The sequence below is a fragment of the Mus caroli genome, chromosome 11, assembly GCF_900094665.2.
Source record: "Mus caroli chromosome 11, CAROLI_EIJ_v1.1, whole genome shotgun sequence".
Taxonomy (NCBI): Eukaryota; Metazoa; Chordata; class Mammalia; order Rodentia; family Muridae; genus Mus; species Mus caroli.
In genome coordinates, this window is record NC_034580.1 from 72,063,978 (window position 1) to 72,087,298 (window position 23,321).

Sequence of the window (23,321 nt, forward strand, 5' to 3'; positions counted from 1 at the left end):
AAAAAAAAAAAAAACCAAACCAAAACAAACAAACAAACAAAAAACCCAAAAACCAAAAAACCTACTTGTGTTTGAAGAGGGTCTAGGTTCTGTTCTCAGCACCTAGGTTCTGTCTGAGAGCTCACAGTCCTCTCAGACCAGATGGTGTCTCACAACCATCTGTAACTCCAGTTCCAGTGGATCTGTCACCCTCTTCTAGCCTCCATGGGTACTGTATACATGGTACAGACACTAAAACACTCATACACATAAAATAAAATTAAAAAAAAATTCGTAAAATAAAATTAAAAATTTAAAAATTCAGAGTGCCTTCTGTCTGAAATACAGCTTTTGAAAACTCTTCTAGAAAAGATTCAAAAATGAAAGAAGCAAAAGCCTGGTTTTGTTTGTTTGTTTGTTTGAGACATGTTTTCTCTATGTAGCTCTGGCTGGCCTGGAACTCACTATGAGGACCAGACTGGCCACCAACTTGTAGCACTTTCCTCTGTCACCTCAGTGCAGAGATTAAAGACATATGCCACTATTCCTGACCCATTTAATTGTTGAAATTAAGAAAAATTAAGTGACTTGCATTTAACATGGAAATGTGTCTGTCTTTTAAAAAAATTAACCCAGTTAGAAGCTGGGTGGTAGCATGCCTTTAATCCCAGTATTCGGGAAGTAGAGGCAGGTGGATCTTTGAGTTCAAAGACAGCCTGGTCTACAGAATAAGTTCCTGGCCAGCCAAGGCTACACAGAGAAACCCTGTCTCGAAAAACAAAAGACTAAAAAAATAAAAGCAAACAAATAAAAACAAAACACCCCCCTTTAAAACATTGCTAGACTTCTTATTAATGGACTTTTGGTACAAACAAAACTCTAGAAAAATAAATAATAAGCATTCTGGTTTTCATTTAGTTGAAAGTTCAATGTCTTGCCAGGCATGGTGGCACACACCTTTAATCCCAGCACTTGGGAGGCACAGGCAGGTGGATTTCTGAGTTTGAGGCCAGCCTGGTCTACAAAGTGAGTTCCAGGACAGCCAGGGCTATAAAGAGAAACCCTGTCTTGAAAAACAAACAAAAAAAAAGTTCAATGTCTCAAGTGTTGAACACCAAAACAGACCTGTGGTTTCCATGGCATGACAGTCAGCAAAGATCTTAACTTAAATGAGTACTTTCCAAAAAGACTTCTTAATAGCCACTCCAGAAAACAGAACATTTTATAAAATCATTTAAAAAATCTATAAAAGAGATGATTTTATAGAACTAAATAACTACCTGAAAGGCGCCCTTTTTTGGGGCTGCCTGATGGACGTTCCTTTTTGCTGGATGTGGGAACTTCTGGCTGTTTGGAATCCATGGGGACTTGCTCTTTGTTGATGGGCAGCAAAGGCTTTTCTTCTTGAGTTTCTATTTTAGTGAGTTCCAAGGTTTTACCTTTTTTAAAGGCACCATCTTCTTCTAATTGTGGAGCTGAGTCTTCATCTAGTTCTTGAATAGTGTCTATTTGTGGTCCTGGTTCTGACTCAGTGAGTGGCTCTTCTGTTGTGGACTCTTGATGTGGTCCATACTCTGAAGCTGACATTTTGCGTTCTCCTGACCCTTTGCGCTGCCCTACTGATCCTCTGTGCTGTCCTTGATCTATCCCTGATCCTCTGCGTGACTCTGCTTCTGCACTTCCGGCGTCATCTACAGATGACTTTCTGCGTTGTCCTGTTACTGATGCTCTGCGTTGCCCAGGTTCTGAAATTGACCCACTGTGTGATCCTTCCGTAATGGACCCTCTGTGTGATTCTTGTTCTGGCAATGAATCTCTGTTTGGGTCTTGTGCTGTTTGTGGCTCTTGTTCCATGGCTGAGCTTCTTCGGGACCCTTGCTCTGCCACTGACCCTCTCTGCTGCGTTTGTTCTACTGCTGAGCTTCTTCGGGACCCTTGCTCTGCCACTGACCCTCTCTGCTGAGTTTGTTCTGCTGCCGAGCTTCTTCGGGACCCTTGTTCTGCCACCGACCCTCTCTGCTGGGTTTGGTTCACTCCCGAGCTTCTTCGGGACCCTTGTTCTGCCACCGACCCTCTCCGCTGGGTTTGGTTCACTCCCGAGCTTCTTCGGGACCCTTGCTCTGCCATCGACCCTCTCCGCTGGGTTTGTTCTACTGCCGAGCTTCTTCGGGACCCTTGCTCTGCCACCGACCCTCTCCGCTGGGTTTGTTCTACTGTAGAGCTTCTTCGGGACCCTTGCTCTGCCACCGACCCTCTCCTTGCTCCTTGTTTTGAAGCAGATGTTTTGCGAGGCCCTTTGCCCTGTCCTTGTCCTGTAAGTGATACTCTACGGGATCTCTGTTGAGAGGTCAGTTGTGCGGCAGTTTCTGGCTCCGTTGTTGAGGCCGATGAAAGTTCTTGATCTCTCTGCTGCTGTGGGAGATCTTTGTTTTCTGTGAGTTTGTCTGCAAGTTTTTCAGCAACTAACATATTCATCTTTAAGAGCAGTGCATCAAAGTCTTCATAAATGTGCTTCTTAATATCCATGTCTCCCCAGAACTCAGTCAACTCAATCTCTTCAAATTCAACAAAGGGCCCTAATGCAGAAAACAAAGGATTTATCTAAATAATTGATCTTACAGTACAGAATCACAATTATAGAATTAATATAAAATGGCACTGAGGTCAGTGATTATTACATAAGCGCATTACTTTAAAAATAAATATCAGAGCTGGATGTAGTGACATATGCCTTTATGTCACTACACTCGGGAGGTAGCAACAGACAGATCTTGAATCTAGCCTCGTCAACATAGCAAGTTCCATACATAACTCCTTTTTTATTATTACTTTTTATTAGATATTTTATTTATATACATTTCAAATGCTATCCCAAAAGTTCCCTATAACCTCCCTCCGCCATGCTCCCCTAACTACCCACTCCTGCTTCTTGGCCCTGGCATTCCCCTGTACTGGGGCATATAAAGTTTGCAGTACCAAGGGGCTTCTCTTCCCAATGATGGCTGATCAGGCCATCTTCTGCTACATATGCAGCTAGAGACACGAGCTCTGGGGGTACTGGTTAGTTCATATTGTTGTTCCACCTATAGGGTTGCAGACCCCTTCAGCTCCTTGGGTACTTTCTCTAGCTTCTCCATTGGGGGCCCTGTGTTCCATCTTATAGATGACTGTGAGCATCCACTTCTGTATTTGCCAGGCACTGGCATAGCCTTATACGAGACAGCTAGCTATACCAGGATCCCTTCAGCAAAATATTGCTGGCATATGCAATAGTGTCTGGGTTTGGTGGCTGATTATGGGATGGATCTTCGGGTGGGGTAGTCTCTGGATGGTCCATCCTTTCATACATAACTCTTTATCTTGTCTTAGACAATGATAAAACAAAGTATCAGGCACCTTTTGCTACAACTAGATACTCAAGGGAACATAAGAAGTCTCACTACCCTAAATTAGTTATCCACTCTTCTTGGAAGGTGTGTCTTACAAAATGAACATCTCTCTTCTTTCGATATTTGGACTGTTGCTTGGATTGCTAAATCAAATGAAACTTGTCCCTTACCATTGTGGCCCTTTTCCTCTCAATAAGCACAGAATAGATATGAGGACTGGAACTGTCTTTTCATCTCAAATATCTTTTAAAATATCTACAATACAGGCTGGAGAGTTGTGCTTGCTGCACACCATGGATGGCCTCAGTTTGATCCCTAGAGACCACATAGAGGTAGAAGGAAAAAAAAAAAAAGACTCCACAAAATTGCCCTACGACTTCCACATATGCTACATGGCATGTATGCACTCCCCACCCCCACATCATGCTCACACTCAAATAATAACAAATTAAAATCTCTCCATTATACAAACAAACGCTAGCCTTATCTTTCACTCGGTTCGCTTTCCATCCCTTCCTTTCCCTTCAATTCTCCATTCCTCAACTCTTCCTTCCAAGACCTAGGAGGTGTGTGCTTTAGAATTTTATACAAAGTCAGGAGTGCAGTTCGGGGGTAGATTGAGTGTTTAATATAAGTTCAGTTTTTAGTACAGAAAAAGAAAGAAAGGCAGGGAGAGACAAAGCTAGAGATGGAGGGGAAAAGAAAGGACTTTAAGAAAAGACTGGGTAGTAGTCACTAGGATTTCACTGTTAAAAAGCAACAAACTATGCTGGATATGACTACACTGGCCATGATGCTGGCATTCAGGTGAGGCAGGGAGATCGAGAGTTCTCAAAACTAACATAATGAGACTCAGTCTGAAGAAGCGTCCCCTACAGATAAAATGCCACAAAGTTCTGGAAATCCTGCCTGTCCCCATTCTTCCCAGAGTATTTAGTAATTAAGCTTTTAACATTGTGGCTCCTACAGCTTTTTATACACCGCACTCGAAGATTCTTAAGTCTCCAAGTAACAAGTCTGCATACAGAGATAAGACAAACCAGTCATTAAAAGCCATTCTCCTTAAGAAATAAAAGCAGAGTTGGAGGACGCCTTGGGTAAAGGAGATTGCTGCCAAGGCAGAGGGGGATCTGAGTCAGATCCTCTGGACCAACATGGTGAAAGGAGAGAACTGGTACGCTGGCTTCTGATGTGCACAGGGATGCTATGGCTCTCTCAGCCATAATAAATAAGAAAACGCAATAAAGAGAAACCAACAGCCCTGTAATCATACTTATTGATAAACATATAAAAGAATATTTCAACATGTAGGTATATATGCATATTTTACCATAAAAGCATGGAGGTATAGCTGCTTCGGCCAAAGACATATCTTCTGCAGAAGCCTTAGAATTCTAAATTGCAATTATACACGGAATACTCATTCCTAACTTAGCTGTTAAAAGTGTTCAGATTATCACCAAAGCCTTCCTTCATCGAAACAAATTTAAAAGCTGGTCTAGTTGAGTTCTGATGGGACACAGGTTTGAGGACTGCACTTGGTGAAAATCCGTCTAATTGCGAGCAAGAGTGCATTTTGTGGAAATAGCAACAAGTAGATCGGCTACAGCTGCCATGACTTGGGGAGATGCACGGGATCCCTCAGGAGTAAAACGATCCCACTGCAGTCTGTCATTGGACTACGACACCCAGCTTCAGCAACAGGACACTCCTCCCTCTGAGGGACACTTACATTGTCGTGGGTTTCGGAGTAAACTCCTAGTGGTGGAAGAGCATTGATCATAGAACGATTCCAGCAGGGCCAGAGTCCTCTGCCGATCCAAGGCCATCACCTACACAGAAAGCTTGCAATTAGTAACTGCAGCATACTTAAAATCTTCATGATGCTACATCGTGACTTCCTGAATAGTCAGTCTATCATGAAGACTGCCACCACCTCTATTATCATTATGAATATAAAGGCTACAGCATCAAAATCAAGAAGCTGTATCTTGCCCGTAGGCTGATACTTAATTCTCCCATTTTGTCATAGTCACGATGCCTTGGGCTTAGCGGATATTTAAAAAAAAATTTTTTTTTGTGGGGACTGGCATGACTTGTTGAACTCAATGCACAGTACTCAGCTCTTACGTAACATGACCCGCGTGTGTCACGTACAGTTAACTGCTCCTTACTTGTCCTTTCACACGTTATTCTGAGAACATTTTAATTATGGAGAAATGTGAGGAACACTCCTCCATTGCTGGTGGGATTGCAAGCTTGTACAACCACTCTGGAAATCAGTTTGGCGGTTCTTCAGAAAATTGGACATAGTACTACCGGAGGATCCAGCAACACCTCTCCTGGGCATATATCCAGAAGATGTCCCAACCGGTAAGAAGGACACATGCTCCACTATGTTCATAGCAGCCTTATTTATAATAGCCAGAAGCTGGAAAGAACCCAGATGCCCCTCAACAGAGGAATGGATACAGAAAATGTGGTACATTTACACAATGGAGTACTACTCAGCTATTAAAAAGAATGAATTTATGAAATTCCTAGGCAAATGGATGGACCTGGAGGGCATCATCCTGAGTGAGGTAACCCAATCACAAAGGAACTCACACAATATGTACTCACTGATAAGTGGATATTAGCCCAGAAACTTAGGATACCCAAGATATAAGATACAATTTGCTAAATGCATGAAACTCAAGAAGAACGAAGACCAAAGTGTGGACACTTTGCCCCTTCTTAGAATTGGGAACAAAACACCCATGGAAGGAGTTACAGAGACAAAATTTGGAGCTGTGACAAAAGGATGGACCATCTAGTGATTGCCATATCCAGGGATCCATCCCATGATCAGCTTCCAAACGCTGACACCATTGCATACACTAGCAAGATTTTGCTGAAAGGACCCAGATATAGCTGTCTCTTGTGAGACTATGCCGGGGCCTAGCAAACACAGAAGTGGATGCTCACAGTCAGCTATTGAATGGATCACAGGGCCCCCAATGGAGGAGATAGAGAAAGCACCCAAGGAACTAAAGGGAACAACAATATGAACTAACCAGTACCCCGGAGCTCTTGTCTCTAGCTGCATATGTAACAAAAGATGGCCTAGTAGGCCATCATTGGAAAGAGAGGCCCATTGGACTTGCAAACTTTATATGCCCCAGTACAGGGCAACGCCAGGGTCAAAAAGGGGGAGTGGGTGGGTAGGGGAGTGGCGGGGAGGGTATGGGGGACTTTTGGGATAGCATTGGAAATGTAAATGAGGAAAATACCTAATAAAAAAAATGAAAAAAAATTATGGAGAAATGTAAAAAAGAAATGGCAAACCTAACACTGCCTGTGATCTTAGGAGCTGGAAGTAACAATTGTTGAGAGTACACACAGGGGTTGGGAGATGGCTCAGTTGGTGAAAAGTGCTTGCCTTACAAGAACAAGGACCTAAGTTTGGTCTGCAGAATCCACATAAAAAAGCTGGGTGTGGTGATGAGTCCTTGTAATCCCAGTACTGGGGAAGTAGAGACAGGCGGAGCCCTGGGGTTCCCTGGCCATTTGGTCTAGTTGACTTGGGAAATTCTAGGCCAGTGGGAGATTCTGTCTCAAAGAATTAAAAAAAGACCAACACCCAAGGTTATCCTTTGACCTCTACCTGTGCATGCATGCACACACACATAAAAAGCGTGCACAAAACTGTACTAGAGTGATAATATATATTCTTTAAGTTGCCTTTTGAAATTGTGGTTTTAGAAGGGAATTAAGGCAAGATCTTGCTGTGTAGCCCAGTATGGCCTAGGACTTTGTAGGTAGCCTAGGCTGGCCTGGAACTTGGAATTCTTCTGCTTTGGCTTCCCAAGTTCAGGTGTATGCTAACATGTCTGTGGCTTTCAAAATGCTTAGGTTTACTCAACGTTTGGATCTAATTTGTGCAGATAAAGAAATATGTTTTATTCATTGTCGGAGCTGGAGAGCTGGCTCAGCAGTTAGGACCTCTTGATGCTTTTGCAGAGAGCTCAGGCTCAGTTCCCTGCACCCACGTGGTAGCTTTATGACCATCGATTGCTCCAGCTCCTGGGGAGCCAGCTTCCTCTTCTGCTATCTGTAAGCACCAGGCACGCGTGTGGTGCTTTTTACATAAAATAGACAAAATGCCCATACATGAAAAGTACAAACTAAATCAATCTTAAAAGAAAAAGTTTACTTTATTCATTTTAACTGCTATATAGTATAATATTAAAACACTGTAATTTCTTAGAATTCTTTTATTAATAGAAATTAGGTTGTTTCTAGTATTTTGAGAAAAATAAGCTTCGATGAATAATCTTATTCACACATCCTGTGTACATTTAGATATATTTTTCTAAAGTACATAAAGGGAATTAGTATTTAAATTTTCTAAAGTAAATAAATGGAATAGTTTTTGCTTGTAAACTGGGTCTTTCCTCACTCTCTTTGGAACTATGGAACTAATAATGACCTAATAGCAACTGAGCAGTAAAGGAGACTCTTTTCCTTGTTCTGGGATGCAAATAGACTGAGATGCCCGCAGCTCCCACCAGCCTGTCATCTGACATTTGACTTCCTTAGGGGCTTCTGCTTGGCTCAGTCCTTGAAGATGAAGGTCTTCTCATCGGCCCTCTCCCCATCTTCCTGTCCAGCTCTGAACTGTAGCCTGACTCTAAAACAGCCGACAGAGCTTCCGTGGAAGCTTCGAGCTGGTTCTGTATCTCATTCCCATAGACTCCTTTAGAATTTGGTCAGTTTCCCAGCTCTGGATTCTCAGGCCTCTTTGAAATTCTTTACTTCTTTAACCCCTGGTAGTTTTTCCTGTAACATAGATGCATATGGTGTGTGTGGTGTGTAATGTGTGGCATGAGAATTAACATTAGCTGTTACAATAGGAATAAATAACCTTGTGTTTGCCCCAGTCAGGGCTGTCAAGGAAAGCAGGAACAGCTGTTAAAATGCTGCTGAAACTTCCATGCCTGCGAATTTATTGCTATTCAATAAATTCTGACATTGTGGAAAGACAAAAAAGAAAGAAAAGAACAGATGTGAAAAAAAAAAAGAACAGATGTGATAGATACACTCTCAAATCAACTTCTCAACTTCTGATTGTCAGGAGTTCACAAATACAGGGCAAAGAAAGGAGTGGAGAAGAGAAGTCAGTAAAGGAGAGGACCATCCCTGTCAGAAGGGCAGCACAAAGGCAGCGGTTTTCCTGGAGGCCAGACACCCCTTCTCTCTCTCTCCCTGTCTCTCTCTGTCTCTGTCTCTGTCTCTGTCTCTGTCTCTCTCTCTCTCTCTCTCTTGTGGCTCCTGCCATAGCGACTGTCAACTGCCATAGAGCAGGAATGTTACATAGCATGAAAATGCCATTATGATGAGGCTATAGGCTGTTTGGTAGTCTCTCTAGGACTGTCTTAGAGTCAACCCACTTCTATGGTATGTCTTCTCCCAGCCTTTCATTTTTAAGACATGTCTTCATACCAGTTCTTGCATTTTTCATTTGCTAATCTGCTTTTTCTCTTTTGTCTTTTCTGCTTTTTTTCCTTCTTAGTTCTTGCATTTCTATCTAACTAGACAATATTTTTTAATTGGACTGCTCAGGCCTATAAATGTGTTTCTCTTCATATCCCTTTTTCTTACATATATTAATTATACAAAAAGATAGCCTTTGCTATGACATTTTAATACTTTAAAATATATTTTTTTATCTTATTTGTTCCCCATTATCTTCTCTTGGCCTCCTACCCACCTCCCACTCATCTTTTTCTATCTTCCAAACAGTTCCCCCCAGCCCCATGCTTTTGTTAGAAAATGTTTAATTGATGTAGTTGCTATGGTTACTGTACATCTATCATCTTCTTACTTGCCTTTTCATTTATCTTATTTGTTCTTTTCCTGTCTTCTTTTTTGTTTTTGTTTTATGATTTTTTTCAGAACATTGTATAATTACATCATTTCCTCCCATTTCCTCCCTTTCCTTTCCTCCCTCCAACTCTTTCCACGAACCTTTTCCTGCTCTCTTTCAAATTCATGGCCTCCTTTTCTCTGTTTATATGTGTGTGTGTGTGTGTGTGTGTGCGTGCATATGTATACATGTGTCTAATGCTATGCTTCTTTTTGTAATTGCTCTAGAACTTATAGTATCCATCGCTGATTTATAAAAGTCTACCTTGGAATGATATTATAACTCTGTGGCTAAGGTAAGGCTGCGTTTCCTTGTCTTCTATCCACCATTTTTGCTACTGTTGCCAAGCATTCTACTTCTGTTTTTTTTTTTTTGTTTGTTTGTTTTGTTTTTTTTTTGCTTGGTTTTGGTGTTGGTTTTTTAAGGGTTTCTCGGGTTTTGGAACTCGCTCTGTAGACCAGGCTGGCCTCTATCTCACAGAGACCCATCTACCTCAGCCTCCCAAGCACTGGGAAAGGCAGGTGCCACCATTCCTCATCCTCTCCCCCTCCCTCCCTCCCTCTGTCAGTCTGGGCAGCCCTACTGCTAAGCTTCCTGCTACTTCCTTTTTAATTTTTCTTTCCTCTCTATGTTTTGCAGGTGGAATCGTGTGGACTCTAGGCTGGCCTTACTCCTCTATGCAAACAAAAGTGACATTGACCTCCTGATTCTTCTGCTTCTACCTCCCAGATACTGGGATCACAAGCTTGTGCCGGCACTCCTGGTTTTCTGGGGTGCTGGCGACAGGCTACAGTCATGTTAAGCCTGCACTTTATAAACTAAGCCACATTCCAAGCTGAACCTTTTCCAGTTTTTCTTTTACAGTGTCTAATTTTTTATAATCTCATGTAAGAAAAAAATAATTTCCTATATCTTTAATTTTATAAATATTTTAATCTTTATAAGTTCTCTTTGAAACATGGTTGACCAAAACACAAACCTAGTAGAAGGCCCTGTGGATTTTAGCTTCTGTTTACCAGTTGGAAGATCTCCATTCTCAAGTCAGCAAAGCAAGGTCTAGGAGATATATCTATATATAGAATGCTCTACTTGATACTTGATATTTCATGCTATATTTCTAATGTGAATAACTTCAATTAAATAAGGATCTTAGAAAATACCATTTTAAAGTTTTTTTTTTAAATAAAGGCTTAAAACTGTGTGTGTGTGTGGGGGGGTTGTTTTGTTCTGTTGAGACAGGGTCTCGTATCTCTCCGGCTGGGCTTGAACTCACTGTGTAGCTGAGGCTGGCCTTGAATTCCTAACCCTCTTTTTGCTACCCCCCCCCCCCAATGGCTGGGATTCCAGGTGAGCCACCATGCACAGCTCAGAAGAAACATTGGGGGGCTAGAAATGTAGTTCAGTTGGTAGAGTGTTTGTTTAGCATACACGAAGCCTTAGATTCAGCACCTCACTGTAACTTTGTTAATGGCATACTCTTAGTAATAGAGAGCTGGAATAACTGCTTCTGCCTGGTAACCACATTCTACTTCTCAACAATCTTAATCTTCACTTCCTTTTTCTTCCTAAAGGGTTCCTTTCTTTGCTGCGGTTGCTGTTTGTTTTGAGACATGGTCTCTCTATGTAGCTCATGCTGTACTTGAACTCACTATGCACACCAGGCTGGCCTCTAATTCACATAGATCCATGATCTCTGCCTCCCGAGTGCTGGAATTAAAGGTGTACATCGCCATACCTGGTTTAGCTTTTATGTTCAACAGAGTGGTTTACTCAAACTTTTTTCTTCTGAGAGAGATGGGGTACTTGGCTGGTAGTGCTACCACCTCCATTTCCAGAGCTCTTCTGCCGGTTCCCCCTTGTCTTCACGCAGTTCCTGAAGGGAGGTCTTCCCCAGAGCAGCCCTTCCCTCGTCCAAACTTCTTTTGAGAGCAGGTCCAGATTATTTGGCCAGATGTTATGGAAATCCTACAGATCTTCTGGAATGTCTAGAAGGATGCACTGGACAACATGGGGCAGGGTTTTTCAGTACAGGAAATCTGAGGATCAGATTTCCAATCTTACAGCAAATTTAGGTTTTCCAACAGTGACCTGAAATGAGAATCTGGGTCTTTCTAGAAGTCTGCGAGTGATCACTGCTTCCTGTTCAGCCACCACAGCCAATATATTTATCATTCTTAAAGCATTTCCTGTACAGATAAGCATTCCCTCAATATCTCTCTGGATCTACCACCAATAGTTCTACAAGAAGCCTCCTACTACATAGAGTTTTATTCGCTAAGGCTGTTATTTTTATGGTATAAAAAATTCTGGAATGTGTGTGTGTAATGTTTATTTATTTAAATAGATATATCTAGATGGTTTTACAAAGACACAATAGCTATTAACTTTCACTCTGAATGTTTGAGTTCTTTGTCCATTTTTTACTGGAGATTATATGGTGTCCTGCTGTTAGGAAGGGGAGACATCCTGCTTGCTGACTGTGTGGTGTGCAGACACCATGGGGGTTATATGGTGTCCTGCTATTAGGAAGGGGGAATGTCCTGCTTGCTGATTGTGTGGTGTGCTGCCACTATGTTGCTTACTCACTTGCAAGTTTTGTTATGGTTTTTTTACTTTCTGTGATTTTGGTTCTTGACACGTCCCTGGGTGTCTTTCTAGAGCTATTTCAGAACTTCTCTGCACAGGTTTGCAATGCCTATTTAGGAATGTTGATCATTTACTGTTGTGGTGATGGGAAGTGCGGAAGGCCCACCTTCTGCTGTCTTTAAATGCTCCCATCTTGCCGCCTACTTGGACTGTCCAAATATTTATAATGTTACCTTTAGCTTCCACCTCTGATTAGAGCCAAGGAATGGAGAATCAAGTTCTAACCTAACTTAAAGGTCCAGACCACCTCTAAGCTTCCACTAGCTGGCCCCAGTTTCCTACTAAGACATAAACTGCTTTAATGCTATTTTTGATACTATTATTTATTCTTCCTTGTTCTATGAGTCTCTAATCTTTCTCAAGAACCCAGTATTTTTTTATCTTAAAATCCAGACTTTCTTTTTTTTTCTTCCTTTCTTTTCTTTTTCTTCTTTTCTTCTTTTCATCTTTCTTTCTTTCTTTCTTTCTTTCTTTCTTTCTTTCTTTTTTTGGTTTTTCGAGACAGGGTTTCTCTGGCTGTCCCGGAACTCACTCTGTAGACCAGGTTGGCCTCGAACTCAGAAATTTGCCTGCCTCTGCCTCTCAAGTGCTGGGATTAAAGGCGTGCGCCACCACTGCCCGGTTAAATCCAGGCTTTCTTAAATGCTTGTTTCAGTCACTGCTGAAAAAAAAAGTTCACTCATAAATTCAGTGGACTTTTGTATTCTAGATTCTACCTTCCTTCCAAGATCACCACATGACTGTTTAATGATGGGAAAAAAACAAGGAACACAAGCAACCTCCACTAATTCCTTCAAATATTATCCCATCATGTTGACCATGGCACTAGAGTTGCTGTTAAATTAATTGGCCAAAAGAGTAGTTGCCTTCTAGGCATTTTACCTGGAAATAAAATCATGATGCCACAATCACCCGGCAAGCTCTGTCAAAGAGGCACTGTTCAGAGAAGTGTACGTAAGACAAATAGGCATTGTGGACTTCAAAGACTTTATTCCTGTTGAGTTAAATTAGCAGGGATCTGAGAAACTAGATTGCAACATCTCAATTCATTTTTGAGAATTACTTTTGTTCTCAGGGGGTTGTGGTGATCCATACTTGCAGTCTCAACACACAGGAGGTGGGGATGGGAGGATCACAAGTTCAAGTCCTGCTATGATTGTACAGCAAATGCCAGTACAGCCTGGTCCATAATAATGAGACTTTGTATAGAAAGAAAGAAACATAGAGAGATTTTTAAATTTTTTGATCATGCCTGGTATCATATATGTTCGTTAAAGGGTCTATAAAGCTGAATATATTGGTACATGCCTTTAATCCCAGCACTCAAGGAGGCAGAGACAGGTGGATTTCTGAGTTCAAGGTCAACCTGGTCTATATATAGTGAGTTCCAGAAAATCTGGAGCTATAAAAAAAACAAGTCTTGAAAAACATAAATAAATAAATAAATAAATAAATAAATAAATAAATAAATAAATAAGCAAGCAAGCAAGCAAGCAAGCTATAGTGGCCAGCAAGATGTCTCAATGCGTTACCAAGGCTGCCAACCTGAGCTCAATCCCTGGAATCCACGTGGTGAAAGGACGTTCTCCTCTGGCCTCCACATGTTCACCAAGGAGTGTGCATGCGTACCTCCACACAGCCATCACAGACACATACATTATTACATGAGCCCTCAGAAAAGCAATTGGCTCCTTTATTAGGAGTACATCACAAAAGACACTCACGGCATCACATAGCTTCTCTTTCATGGCTACCCTCAGGAGAAACCCCAATCTGTATCGATCTCTATCTCTGACTCTCTCCCGCTCTCTGTCTCTTCTTATCTCTCGTTTGTATCTGCAGGCATATATGCATATATGTGGAGGCCAGAGGACAGTCTAGCCTTCTGCAACTAGTCTGGAACTTGGAGTAGACTAGGCTCTTGACCAGAACACCCCAGGAACTGCCTGTGCAACTTGCCCAACTCCTCAGACACTGCACACATGTGGTGCACATGCGCACATGCAAGCATATTCCACTATGATTGGCTTCTCTATTTTTAATGTTTTTTTTTTCAACACAGAGTTTCTCAGTGTAGCCCTGGCTGTCCTGGAACATGCTCTGTAGCCCAGGCTGGCCCTGCACTCAGAGATTTGTGTGCCTCTGCCTCCTGAGTGCTGGGATTAAAGGCATGCCACCACACCCAGATTTGACATATCTCTTTTGAGTTCTGACCACTGCTTTCATTTGCTTTAATTATAAAATTACATCCTGTTCATACTATAGTTTCTCAAGGTGTTAGTGTTTTACAGCTGTCCAAAGGAGGCAGTCTTTGGACACCTAGAAGCTGAATAAGTTGTATATATTAACATTTTAAAATGAAAAGTAGAAGGCTGGAGAGATGGATCAGGGGTTAAAAGCATGTGTTAGTGGCTTTTCTGCTGCTGCTGTGCTAAAATACCAGGATGAAATAACTCTAGAAGGGTTTACTTGGGCTTATGTTCTAGAGAGTTAGAATCCATAATGGTGCGGACAACATGTTTGTAGGTGGTAGGCATGATACCTAGCGTCAGGTAGCTTATGCTGAGAGTTCATGAAGCTGAGAAGTGACACCTCAGCCACCCATGAATCTGAGAGATCAAAGTGGGAGGAGGAGAGGCTTTTTTACCTCAAAGCCTGCCCACGACATATTTCCTGCAGCATGGCTGCAACCTCTCCAAACAGCACCACCAACTGGAATCAAGTATTGAAATGCCCAGAGTCAAATGCCTTTTTCAAACTGTCACAGAACACTTGTTGCTCTAGTAGAGGACTTGGGTTCAGTTCCTAGCATCCACCTGGAGGCTCACAACTTCCTGTAATTCCAATTGGAGAAATCCCACCGCCCTCTTCTGGCCTCCTCAGGTACTGCACACATGTAGTACACATGTACACATGCAGACAAAAACAAGCATACATATAAAATGAAATAACGTTTTAAAATAAATGAAGTCAATACAAAGGCGTTTTGTGTTCTTACACCACAGTTGGCTTTTGGTGTGAGAAGGTACCCAAAACTGTCCTTGGCATTTTGCTTTCAGTCTGTAAGATGTAAGGTCAATGCCAACAGCATATATCTAAGGTTTGTAAAGATGCTCTTTTCTTGATGTGGTGGGGGGCTGTGGGGGAAGATGCATAGAGGAGTTGTAGTTCAGGGGATACACTGAGAGGCTGGACCTACTGACATTACAGCTGGCATCCACTTTGAGTTGTCGTTGCTTTTTATATAGTAACATGACATTTTGTTGTAACTCTCGGTGTAGAGGAGGGGGATGGTGACCAGTGGGTATGAGAATGTTTGGAAATGTTTTAAAGTTAGACATTATTGCATTAAAAAGACACTTACAGAGCATGGGTACAAATAAACAAACAAACAGAAGGCTTATTAAACGTATTTTGGTTACATTTGAATCTACTGTGGCAGGTCCATTTGATACCCTGGCTCGCAACTCTCCTCCAAACATCATTCTTAGAAACACTTTTGATCTAGCATAAGTGGCCGGTTGAGTTCACTGGCTGCTCAACCATGAGAACCAAAGTTCATATCCTAGCACCCAAATAGAATTCCAGATGCCTGCCACTCCAGCTCCAAGCACTAAGCCCTCTCTGGCCTCTGGTGGCACTCTCACACACAAGAGATAGACCTACAACAAGCTGAAAGTGCTGAAAAGCAACGTCACTCAAGGTGTGCACAGGGTGGGCCCATTCAATAAGAAGACAGGTACAAACAAAAGTTTTCTAGAATAGGAGCTAGAAAACTTTCTAGCAATTTGAGAAAGTGGCTGGTAAGTCAGGTTTTAGAGTTTAAAGGCGTAGACTGTACGCTCTGTATTTCTTTTCCCCCTTAGTCACCAATTTCATTATCAAATAGTGGTCAGTAGGCCACCATTATCAAACTCGATGTTTTCGAAATTTAGAACATCACCAACAAGCACCACATCAAGGCTGGTCCCTCACATCAAACTGTGAGGAGCAGAGGGAGTTTGCGGTGTTTCACCTACCTTCCCACTGTCGCAGTGTAGGAAGAGTTCTGCAAACATCTGCCTCCGCATGTCAGTTAGTATGATCTCCCGGAATTCTTCTGCGCTGTGGCACAGGTGTTTAAGGAATTCCTCAAAGACTTCGCTTTTCAAGTCTGTGATGTATGAAGAAATGTACTGCAGAAGAAAGCGGGGTAAACGATGACTTAGAACCATGCTCTTAATTTTGACCTTCTCTATGGTTTCCTGTCCATGGATATGAATGATATCAGCTGCAAAATGTTTCCACATTGTTTGCTCACCACAGTGCTTTCATGTGCGTGGCACTTGGCAGGCTCATCTTAGTTCCTTCTCTAGTGTCTGAAGAGACACCATGAAATTAAACTTAAAGAGAACGCAGAGAAAAACAACCTGGATGTTCTGGTCTGTTCCTAAGGCCCTTGGAACGCGCACATTTCATTTTCAGTCCTACCAAGTTGATTTCTAGTTCTTGCAATTGTTACATAATTAACATGGATGTGAAGAAAGTTCCATTTTTGTAATTTGCTACTAAACACCAGTCATTTGTTTTAAATAGAACATGTTTTTGCATGTTCATGGGCACGTTTAAATTTCTTTATTTTTATATTGCGTGTGTAAATGTTTTGCCTGCACGCGTGTCTGTGGACCACATGGATGCCTGATGCTCTTGGAGGTCAGAAGAGGACATCAGCTCACCTGGAACTGGAGTTACAAATAGTTGTGAGCCACCATGTGGAAGCTTGGGATCAAACAAGCACCCTTAAACTCCGAGCCATCTCTCTAGCCCAATACAAGCACTCATGTAAGGTGACTGCTCATCTTCTCCTTAATGTAGTGTGCAAAAGACATGTTTGGAGCTGGAGCGATGACTCAGCATTCAAATGCATTTGCTGCTTAATCATGAGGACAAGAATTTGAACCCCAGAAGCCACATTAGATGGCTCATAAATGCCTGTAGCTCCAGTTCCTAGGGATCTGATACCCTCTTCTGACATCTGAGGAAACTTACACACGTGTGTTTATAGTCACACAGATGGAGACACCAGCGAATACACACATTAACTTTTTAAAAAGACATATGTGTAGCCATGTGAACATATCATAAGCTATTATTCAACTCGCAAAAAAGGTTGCTTGTGTGTTTGGAGGCAAGGACTCATCTTCAGCCTGGCCGCAGACTCCAGTGAGGACAAGAATCGTCTTACACTTCTGAAGCTCTTTCTCCTCTTCCTGACTGCTGAGATTACAGTTGCCATGTCTTGTCATGCCTGGGTTATGCTATGCTGGGGCATGGTAGGCAACCAACTGAGATACATCCTTAGCCACCAGTTATCATGATTCCTGGTGGATCAATGAGCACAATTAAGTTTCCTATGTAATACCCAGAGAAACAGAGCAGCATAAAGGGTTAAAATTTTGTCTAGGTTCTGAGCTTAGTTTCCCTGCTATTTCACTTGCAAAATGGGTGTCATGGTAACAGCTATCTCAGAGGGACATGGTGAGGTCACAGGAATGTATACACCGTGTGCACAGAATCTGGGTATTCTCTGCCATAATTTTATAGTCATTTTTCTTGTTTACTCTTCAAGTGCTTAAGAAATCAGTGAATAGCATTTTCCTTATAGAACAGGAAGTCAGTCCTTTCAATTGACAATATATATATACTTAAGAGAGATGAATGAGACCAGTGATTTTCAAAGTATGGTCCATACACCACCAGCATTGCCTGAGAGTGTGTTGAGAGTACAGTTTGGAGCTCTGCCCTTGACCTACTGCATCAGAAATCCTGGGGTTGAGATCAGTCTGGGTTTTGACAAGCCCTAGAGGGGACATAGGTTTGCTAACACCCGAGAACCTCTGAGCTGGATGATGTGGGGGAATTGGCCCTAATTAGTTCAGTAGCTTAAGATCTTATCCTTTAGCACTAGTGACTTTTTGCTTAATTATTAGGCATTTTTCTAAATTACTCATAATGTAAAACTATTTTATGATTCAAACTTTTATATTATGGATCAATCCTTTAATATTGAAAATATATTGGTTCATGATAAAAATATCACTCTATAGTCTATTTAGTATTTGGGAATAAATACTAAAGCCATGTGAATTTTTTTGGTGTGGGGTTTCTACTGAATCAAGAATTAAACCTGGATTTATAACCTATGGGTTTACTGAGTGAGCATAGTCTAATTGTGATATGTGTCAGTCATATAACATAAAGATTACCAACCAGTCACCCACTTAACTACAAATTCACCTCTAAATAGAATAATTAGAGAATTGACCATGTCTTATAAGAACAGAAGAAAAGCATATGCACACAGCCATATAACTGCACACACAAGAGGCATAAACTCCCAGTTGTACATACAAATATTCTTACTTTATTATGACAGAATATTCTCATAATGCATTTCTGTGCTGCACCTAACAGCTGAGGAACAAGAAGAAAATATTCTCAAATGGTTGTTTTGAACTGTTATTTACTAGAACAAACAGGATTAAAAAGTGAGTAGATTGTACTCAATGAAGAGGCCATTACTGCTTATTTATCCATCAGAGAATAGATACATAGGAGAATGGTAAAGACAGAGAAGCATCTGTGGGCTTTAGTCTCTCCCTTTCTGTGATCTCTCATCTTATGACTCAGGACTGCATTTTCTCCAAACATATCCAGGATCACAGGGCAATCAGATGGCATGGTGCCTCCACTGGGCCACACTTGTAGCTGCTATCTTGTCTTTAAGCCCAATATTAATATTATATTTTCTTCCAGTTTCATAAGTGGGTGCTAATAAGATAGCTGTAAAGGAAACCTCTTGAAAAGCATGTGAAAAGCCAGGTGCAGTGGCACGTGCCTAGAAAGCCACTAACATAGGAAGCTGAGGTAAGAGGATCGAGTTCAAGGAGAGCTTGGGCTGTATGGTGAGACCTCATCTCAAAAGCAAGACAGCAAATGCTCAGGATGCTATCTCTGTGCCACACAGGATGGCCCAGTGAGTTGTTGATGAAGATATTAAATATTTCATGCAAGTTTTTCTTTGTTGAGATAGGGTCTGGGTTGGCTTAGCTTAAGAAACATTTTCTTGGGTTTGACCCAGGTAAGTGTTTTCTATAATTAACGTGTCTGATTGTGTATGTTTGAGTTTAGGAAGAGATGTTCAGACATGTTAGAAAAACTAATGTTAACAGGCTAACCCAGCAAAAAAAGGAGAAGATGATGTAAGGCTGATGAACGCCTCGTAAACTCATTAGCATTCTGCAGAGCTTTGTAGTTGATGGGGCCCAAGCTACTGCTCCCCTCTCACCATTCATCTCTGAGTCTTATCCTTATATATTTATAAGTAAATATCTCATGCTATATAGAAAAAAATGTGGATTTGATTTAATGCTTGCATTATGGGTTCCCAAATTACACAAGAGTTTGTATGTAAGATACTTCAAGTCCCTGCCCCCAGTTGCTCTAATTGGCAAATAAAGTTGCCAGTGGTCAATGGTTGGGCAGGAAGAGAAAGGTGGGACTTTGAGGTTCCCAGGCAAGGAACATGAGGGAGGAGGAGAATTTCCATTGTTGGGGAAGGAGAAGGTCCTGGCCTGGGAACTGCAGAACAGAGATACAGAGACACTGCCAACATGTAAGAGTCAGAAATCATGGCCCAGGAGGGCTGCAGGCCTGGGCCTGTGGTGGCCAAAGTGGAATATAGGTTTTAGTAAGTTATAATTCAGGAGGGGACAGAGTGTTAGCTGTGGGGAGGTTTTGGAAGTGCTCAGCCATTGTTTAAGGCATATTAAAATAAAAGGCTCTGTGTGTGTGTGTGTGTGTGTGCGTGCGCGTGCATGTGTGTGTGAGTGCCTTTCATTCATGAATCCATAACATTGGGGCAGCAGCAAGAAGTGCATGTGCACCTGCTGGGGAGTTTAGAGCAGATTAAAATATTACTACTACAAATACAATTATGACAATTATGCAAATTACAAGGTATGATATATACCTATAATGTCCAGTCCATTATATTTGGCATTTTAGAGAAAGTATTTCATCATCTATCTTAACTTAATGAGTTTACAATTCTGTTCCTAAGTCATCTTTGGCTTTAACTTGTACTTTCATCTAAAATCTATCTTTTAAAATTTAGAACACCTTCTTTAATGCTAAACAATGTAAGTTTAATTGTGAGACAATATCTAGTCTTCAATCCCATCAGAGATTTAAAAAGGAATAAATATTTGTGTATGCAAGAAGTACAGGAACACAGCTTTTAAAACTTAAAACAATTGGCAGAGACAGCTGACTGCCTGAACAGTTCCCAACATTCCTTACAAGGTTGGAGCATCTATCTTCAGCCCTCTGGCCCAGACCATCTGACAGACCTTAAGTGAAGCAGGAATTATGAAGGACTAGATTACTCTGTCTTGGCAGAATAAAGCAATCAACTATCCCATGTCCACTTGTCCTTTTTGGACAGCATTCTGTCTACAGATAAAATTAGGCTAGCTTGCCACAATTGAAATAACTGCACATGGAGGTATTGATGCCTATCACCTTCTTTGAAATGGAAGAGAGGTGCTGTCAGGGGCAGATATGCCTTGTAATCACAAGATCTTTTAATAATGAAATAACATTAAAGGCCCCTTGCTCCCCTCTCACCCTTTATCTCTGAATCTTAACTTTATATATTTATAAAATAAATATCTCATGCCATATAGAAAAAAATGTATTTTCCAGACTTTTATACCTTTGTGACTTTTCTGCAACTTTAATCCATGATAACAGCACATAGAATAATGCCTAAAATGTGGCAAGAAATCAACAAAATAGCTGGATATCTCATCTTATAATTTCTCATCTGAGTACACATTTTCCAGTACTCCATAAAATTAGACATAAGGAGTTGAGGACATGGTTCAGTTCATAACATGCTTGTTGCATAATGATAAGGAGCTCTGACACCCCCCTCCTCCCATTTCTCACACTCAAAAAGCTGAGTGTAATGGTGGCATGTGCCTGTAACCTTAGTGCTGTGGGGGCAGACAGGCTATGGAGCTGGATGGACAGGCAGCCTAGCCAATCAGTGAGCTCCAGGTCCAGTCATAGAAAATAAGGTGGACAGAGTCCAGGGAAGACACTCAGTGTTGACCTCTGGCCTCCACACACGTGCTGGGGCACAAAAACAGATAAATGTAGTAACAAGTTTTAAAGACTAACAATAGCAAACATTAGCAAGGGTGTGGAGCACTGGGAGTCATCTTGCTGCTGCTGGGAACGGAAAGTGGGAAACAGTCTGGAAGCTTCTAGAAACACTGACTATGTAGCCCAGAAATTCCTCTGTAGACAGACACTCAAGAAAAATGGAAACATGTGTCCGTGTAAAATGCATACACAAATGTTAATGGGAGGATTTACTCACAGTGATCAAAAAGTGAGACCAACCCAAATGTTCACCAACTGCTGACTGGAGAAATAAAAGGCGTATGCCCACACAGAGGAATGTCATCGGCAATAAAAAAAAAAAAAAAAAAAAGCAGCATGCTGAAATGGGTGAACCTACATGACATCATAAGTGTAAGAAGCCAAAAATCACATTGGGTGTTTCCATTTATAGACTATATCCCAAAGAGTCAAAACTACCGAGACAGAAAGTACCTTAGTGGCCGCCAATGGCCTGTGGTTTGGAAGACAAGGGGGAGTGAGTGACCATTACCCGGCATGGGGCTTCTTTATTCAGTGAAGAAAGTATTCTAACGTGGATTTTTAAGACAGTTACTCCATTTTGAAGATATATTAAAATACATTCAATTGTATACCTTCAAAGGGGCATAAGGTATTGTACAGTGGGCTGGATAATGGCCTGGAATAACCATTAGGACCCAGAGTCTGTACATGACACCTTACGCAGAAAAGGAATACTTGTGTATGTGACTAAACTACGGTTTGGGCACAGGGAAACTATCCTGAATTATGCAGGTAAACCCTAAACGCAATCACACGTGTCTGTATGAAAGTGGGTTTTCTCAGCCAGGGAGGAGGAGGAGGCAATATCACTATAGAGGCAGAGGTTGGTAATGCTTGTGAGTATAACACCCACTAGTGACCAGAAGCCGGAGGCAACCCTCTCTTGGACTTCAGCCCTGTGATTGGAAGGGGCAGATGACCCACCAGAGGGGTTACAGCCCTGCCAACACCCGACTGTGACCCGTATTGCTGATCTTGGATTTCTGATCTCCAGGTCTGTAAGAGAATAAACTTATGTTGTTTTCAGAAACTAACTTCATAGTAATTTGTTTTAGCAACAATAAGAAAGAAATAATGTGTGAATTAAATCCTAACAAAGTTCTTACCATTGAAGCTTTTTTTTTTTTTTTTTTTTTTTTTGGCTTTTCGAGACAGGGTTTCTCTGTGTAGTCGTGGCTTTTAATAGCTCCATAATTATTGTGTGATTTTGCTCATTTATCTTTATATTTCTAATATATTTCTCTTTTATATATTCTCTTGCAACGTGCTGCCATAAGATTTAAGAGAGTGCTATCACCTTTATAAATTGTAAACTTTAAAAATGTTATATTTTATCATTTAGACATATGAAAAATAATTTTAATCTGGGTTTTTAATGTTTAATGTTGAAACCTGTCCACTTATTTCATTTTTCTGCTCTTCCTTTATCAATCCTCTTAATATGTTTTGTCATTCTATATTAGGTGATTTGTTTATAAAACAGATATAGCACCACACCCTGTCTATGAAAAGCCACAGACCCTGAGATGGACAAGGTTCTGATTTTAAAACATTTTGGGAATTAGAAAGGGGGTTTATCAAAAGCACACAATGAGTGTCAAGTGTGTCTTATTTTTAAAAAGCAAAAAGACTATTCATCTTAAAATTGGAAAGACTGGTTGTTTGGGCTTTTTTTTTTTTTTTCTTCTTAAATACATGGTCTTACTCCATAGCCCAGACTGGCCTCTAATTCACAATTCCTCTGCCTCAGCCTCTCAAATACCAAGACTGCAGGCATGCACCACCATGCTCAGCTGAGAGGCTACATTTAAGAGGACATTGTTAAATCCTTACCCTCTCCCTCTCAAGTAAGTAGGGGTCATATTTACAATATTGTTTTGATGATAGTGTTTTCAAAATTTTTTTGAGGATTTGGCAGAAACCTTGGTGACTCTGAGCACTTGTTCTCTTGCAGAGGGCTGGGTTTCCTGTTCTTAGCTCCCACATGGCACCTCACAGCCTTCTGTGACTCTCGTTTCATAGGATCTGTCACCCTCTTCTGGCCTCTAGGGCATCAGGCACACATACAAGCAGACAAACATTCATACATAAAAAATAATAAATATTATTTTTAAAATTCCAATAATGCTACTTTAGCAATGGTAAAA

The 23,321-nt window shown here is 41.2% G+C and overlaps 1 protein-coding gene across 2 annotated transcripts in view; it reads right to left on the reverse strand.

The window, feature by feature from the left end:
• The window catches only part of Efcab5 (EF-hand calcium binding domain 5), a 110,442-nt gene that overhangs the window by 46,977 nt on the left and 40,144 nt on the right, over positions 1 to 23,321 (reverse strand). For both annotated transcript variants that reach the window (XM_021178008.1, XM_029483107.1), the window contains 3 exons: positions 15,942 to 16,097; positions 5,101 to 5,200; positions 1,260 to 2,555 (listed from right to left, as the gene is read on the reverse strand). In XM_021178008.1, coding sequence (XP_021033667.1) covers positions 1,260 to 2,555; positions 5,101 to 5,200; positions 15,942 to 16,097 — 1,552 coding nt within the window. The remainder of the gene's footprint in view (positions 1 to 1,259; positions 2,556 to 5,100; positions 5,201 to 15,941; positions 16,098 to 23,321) is intronic.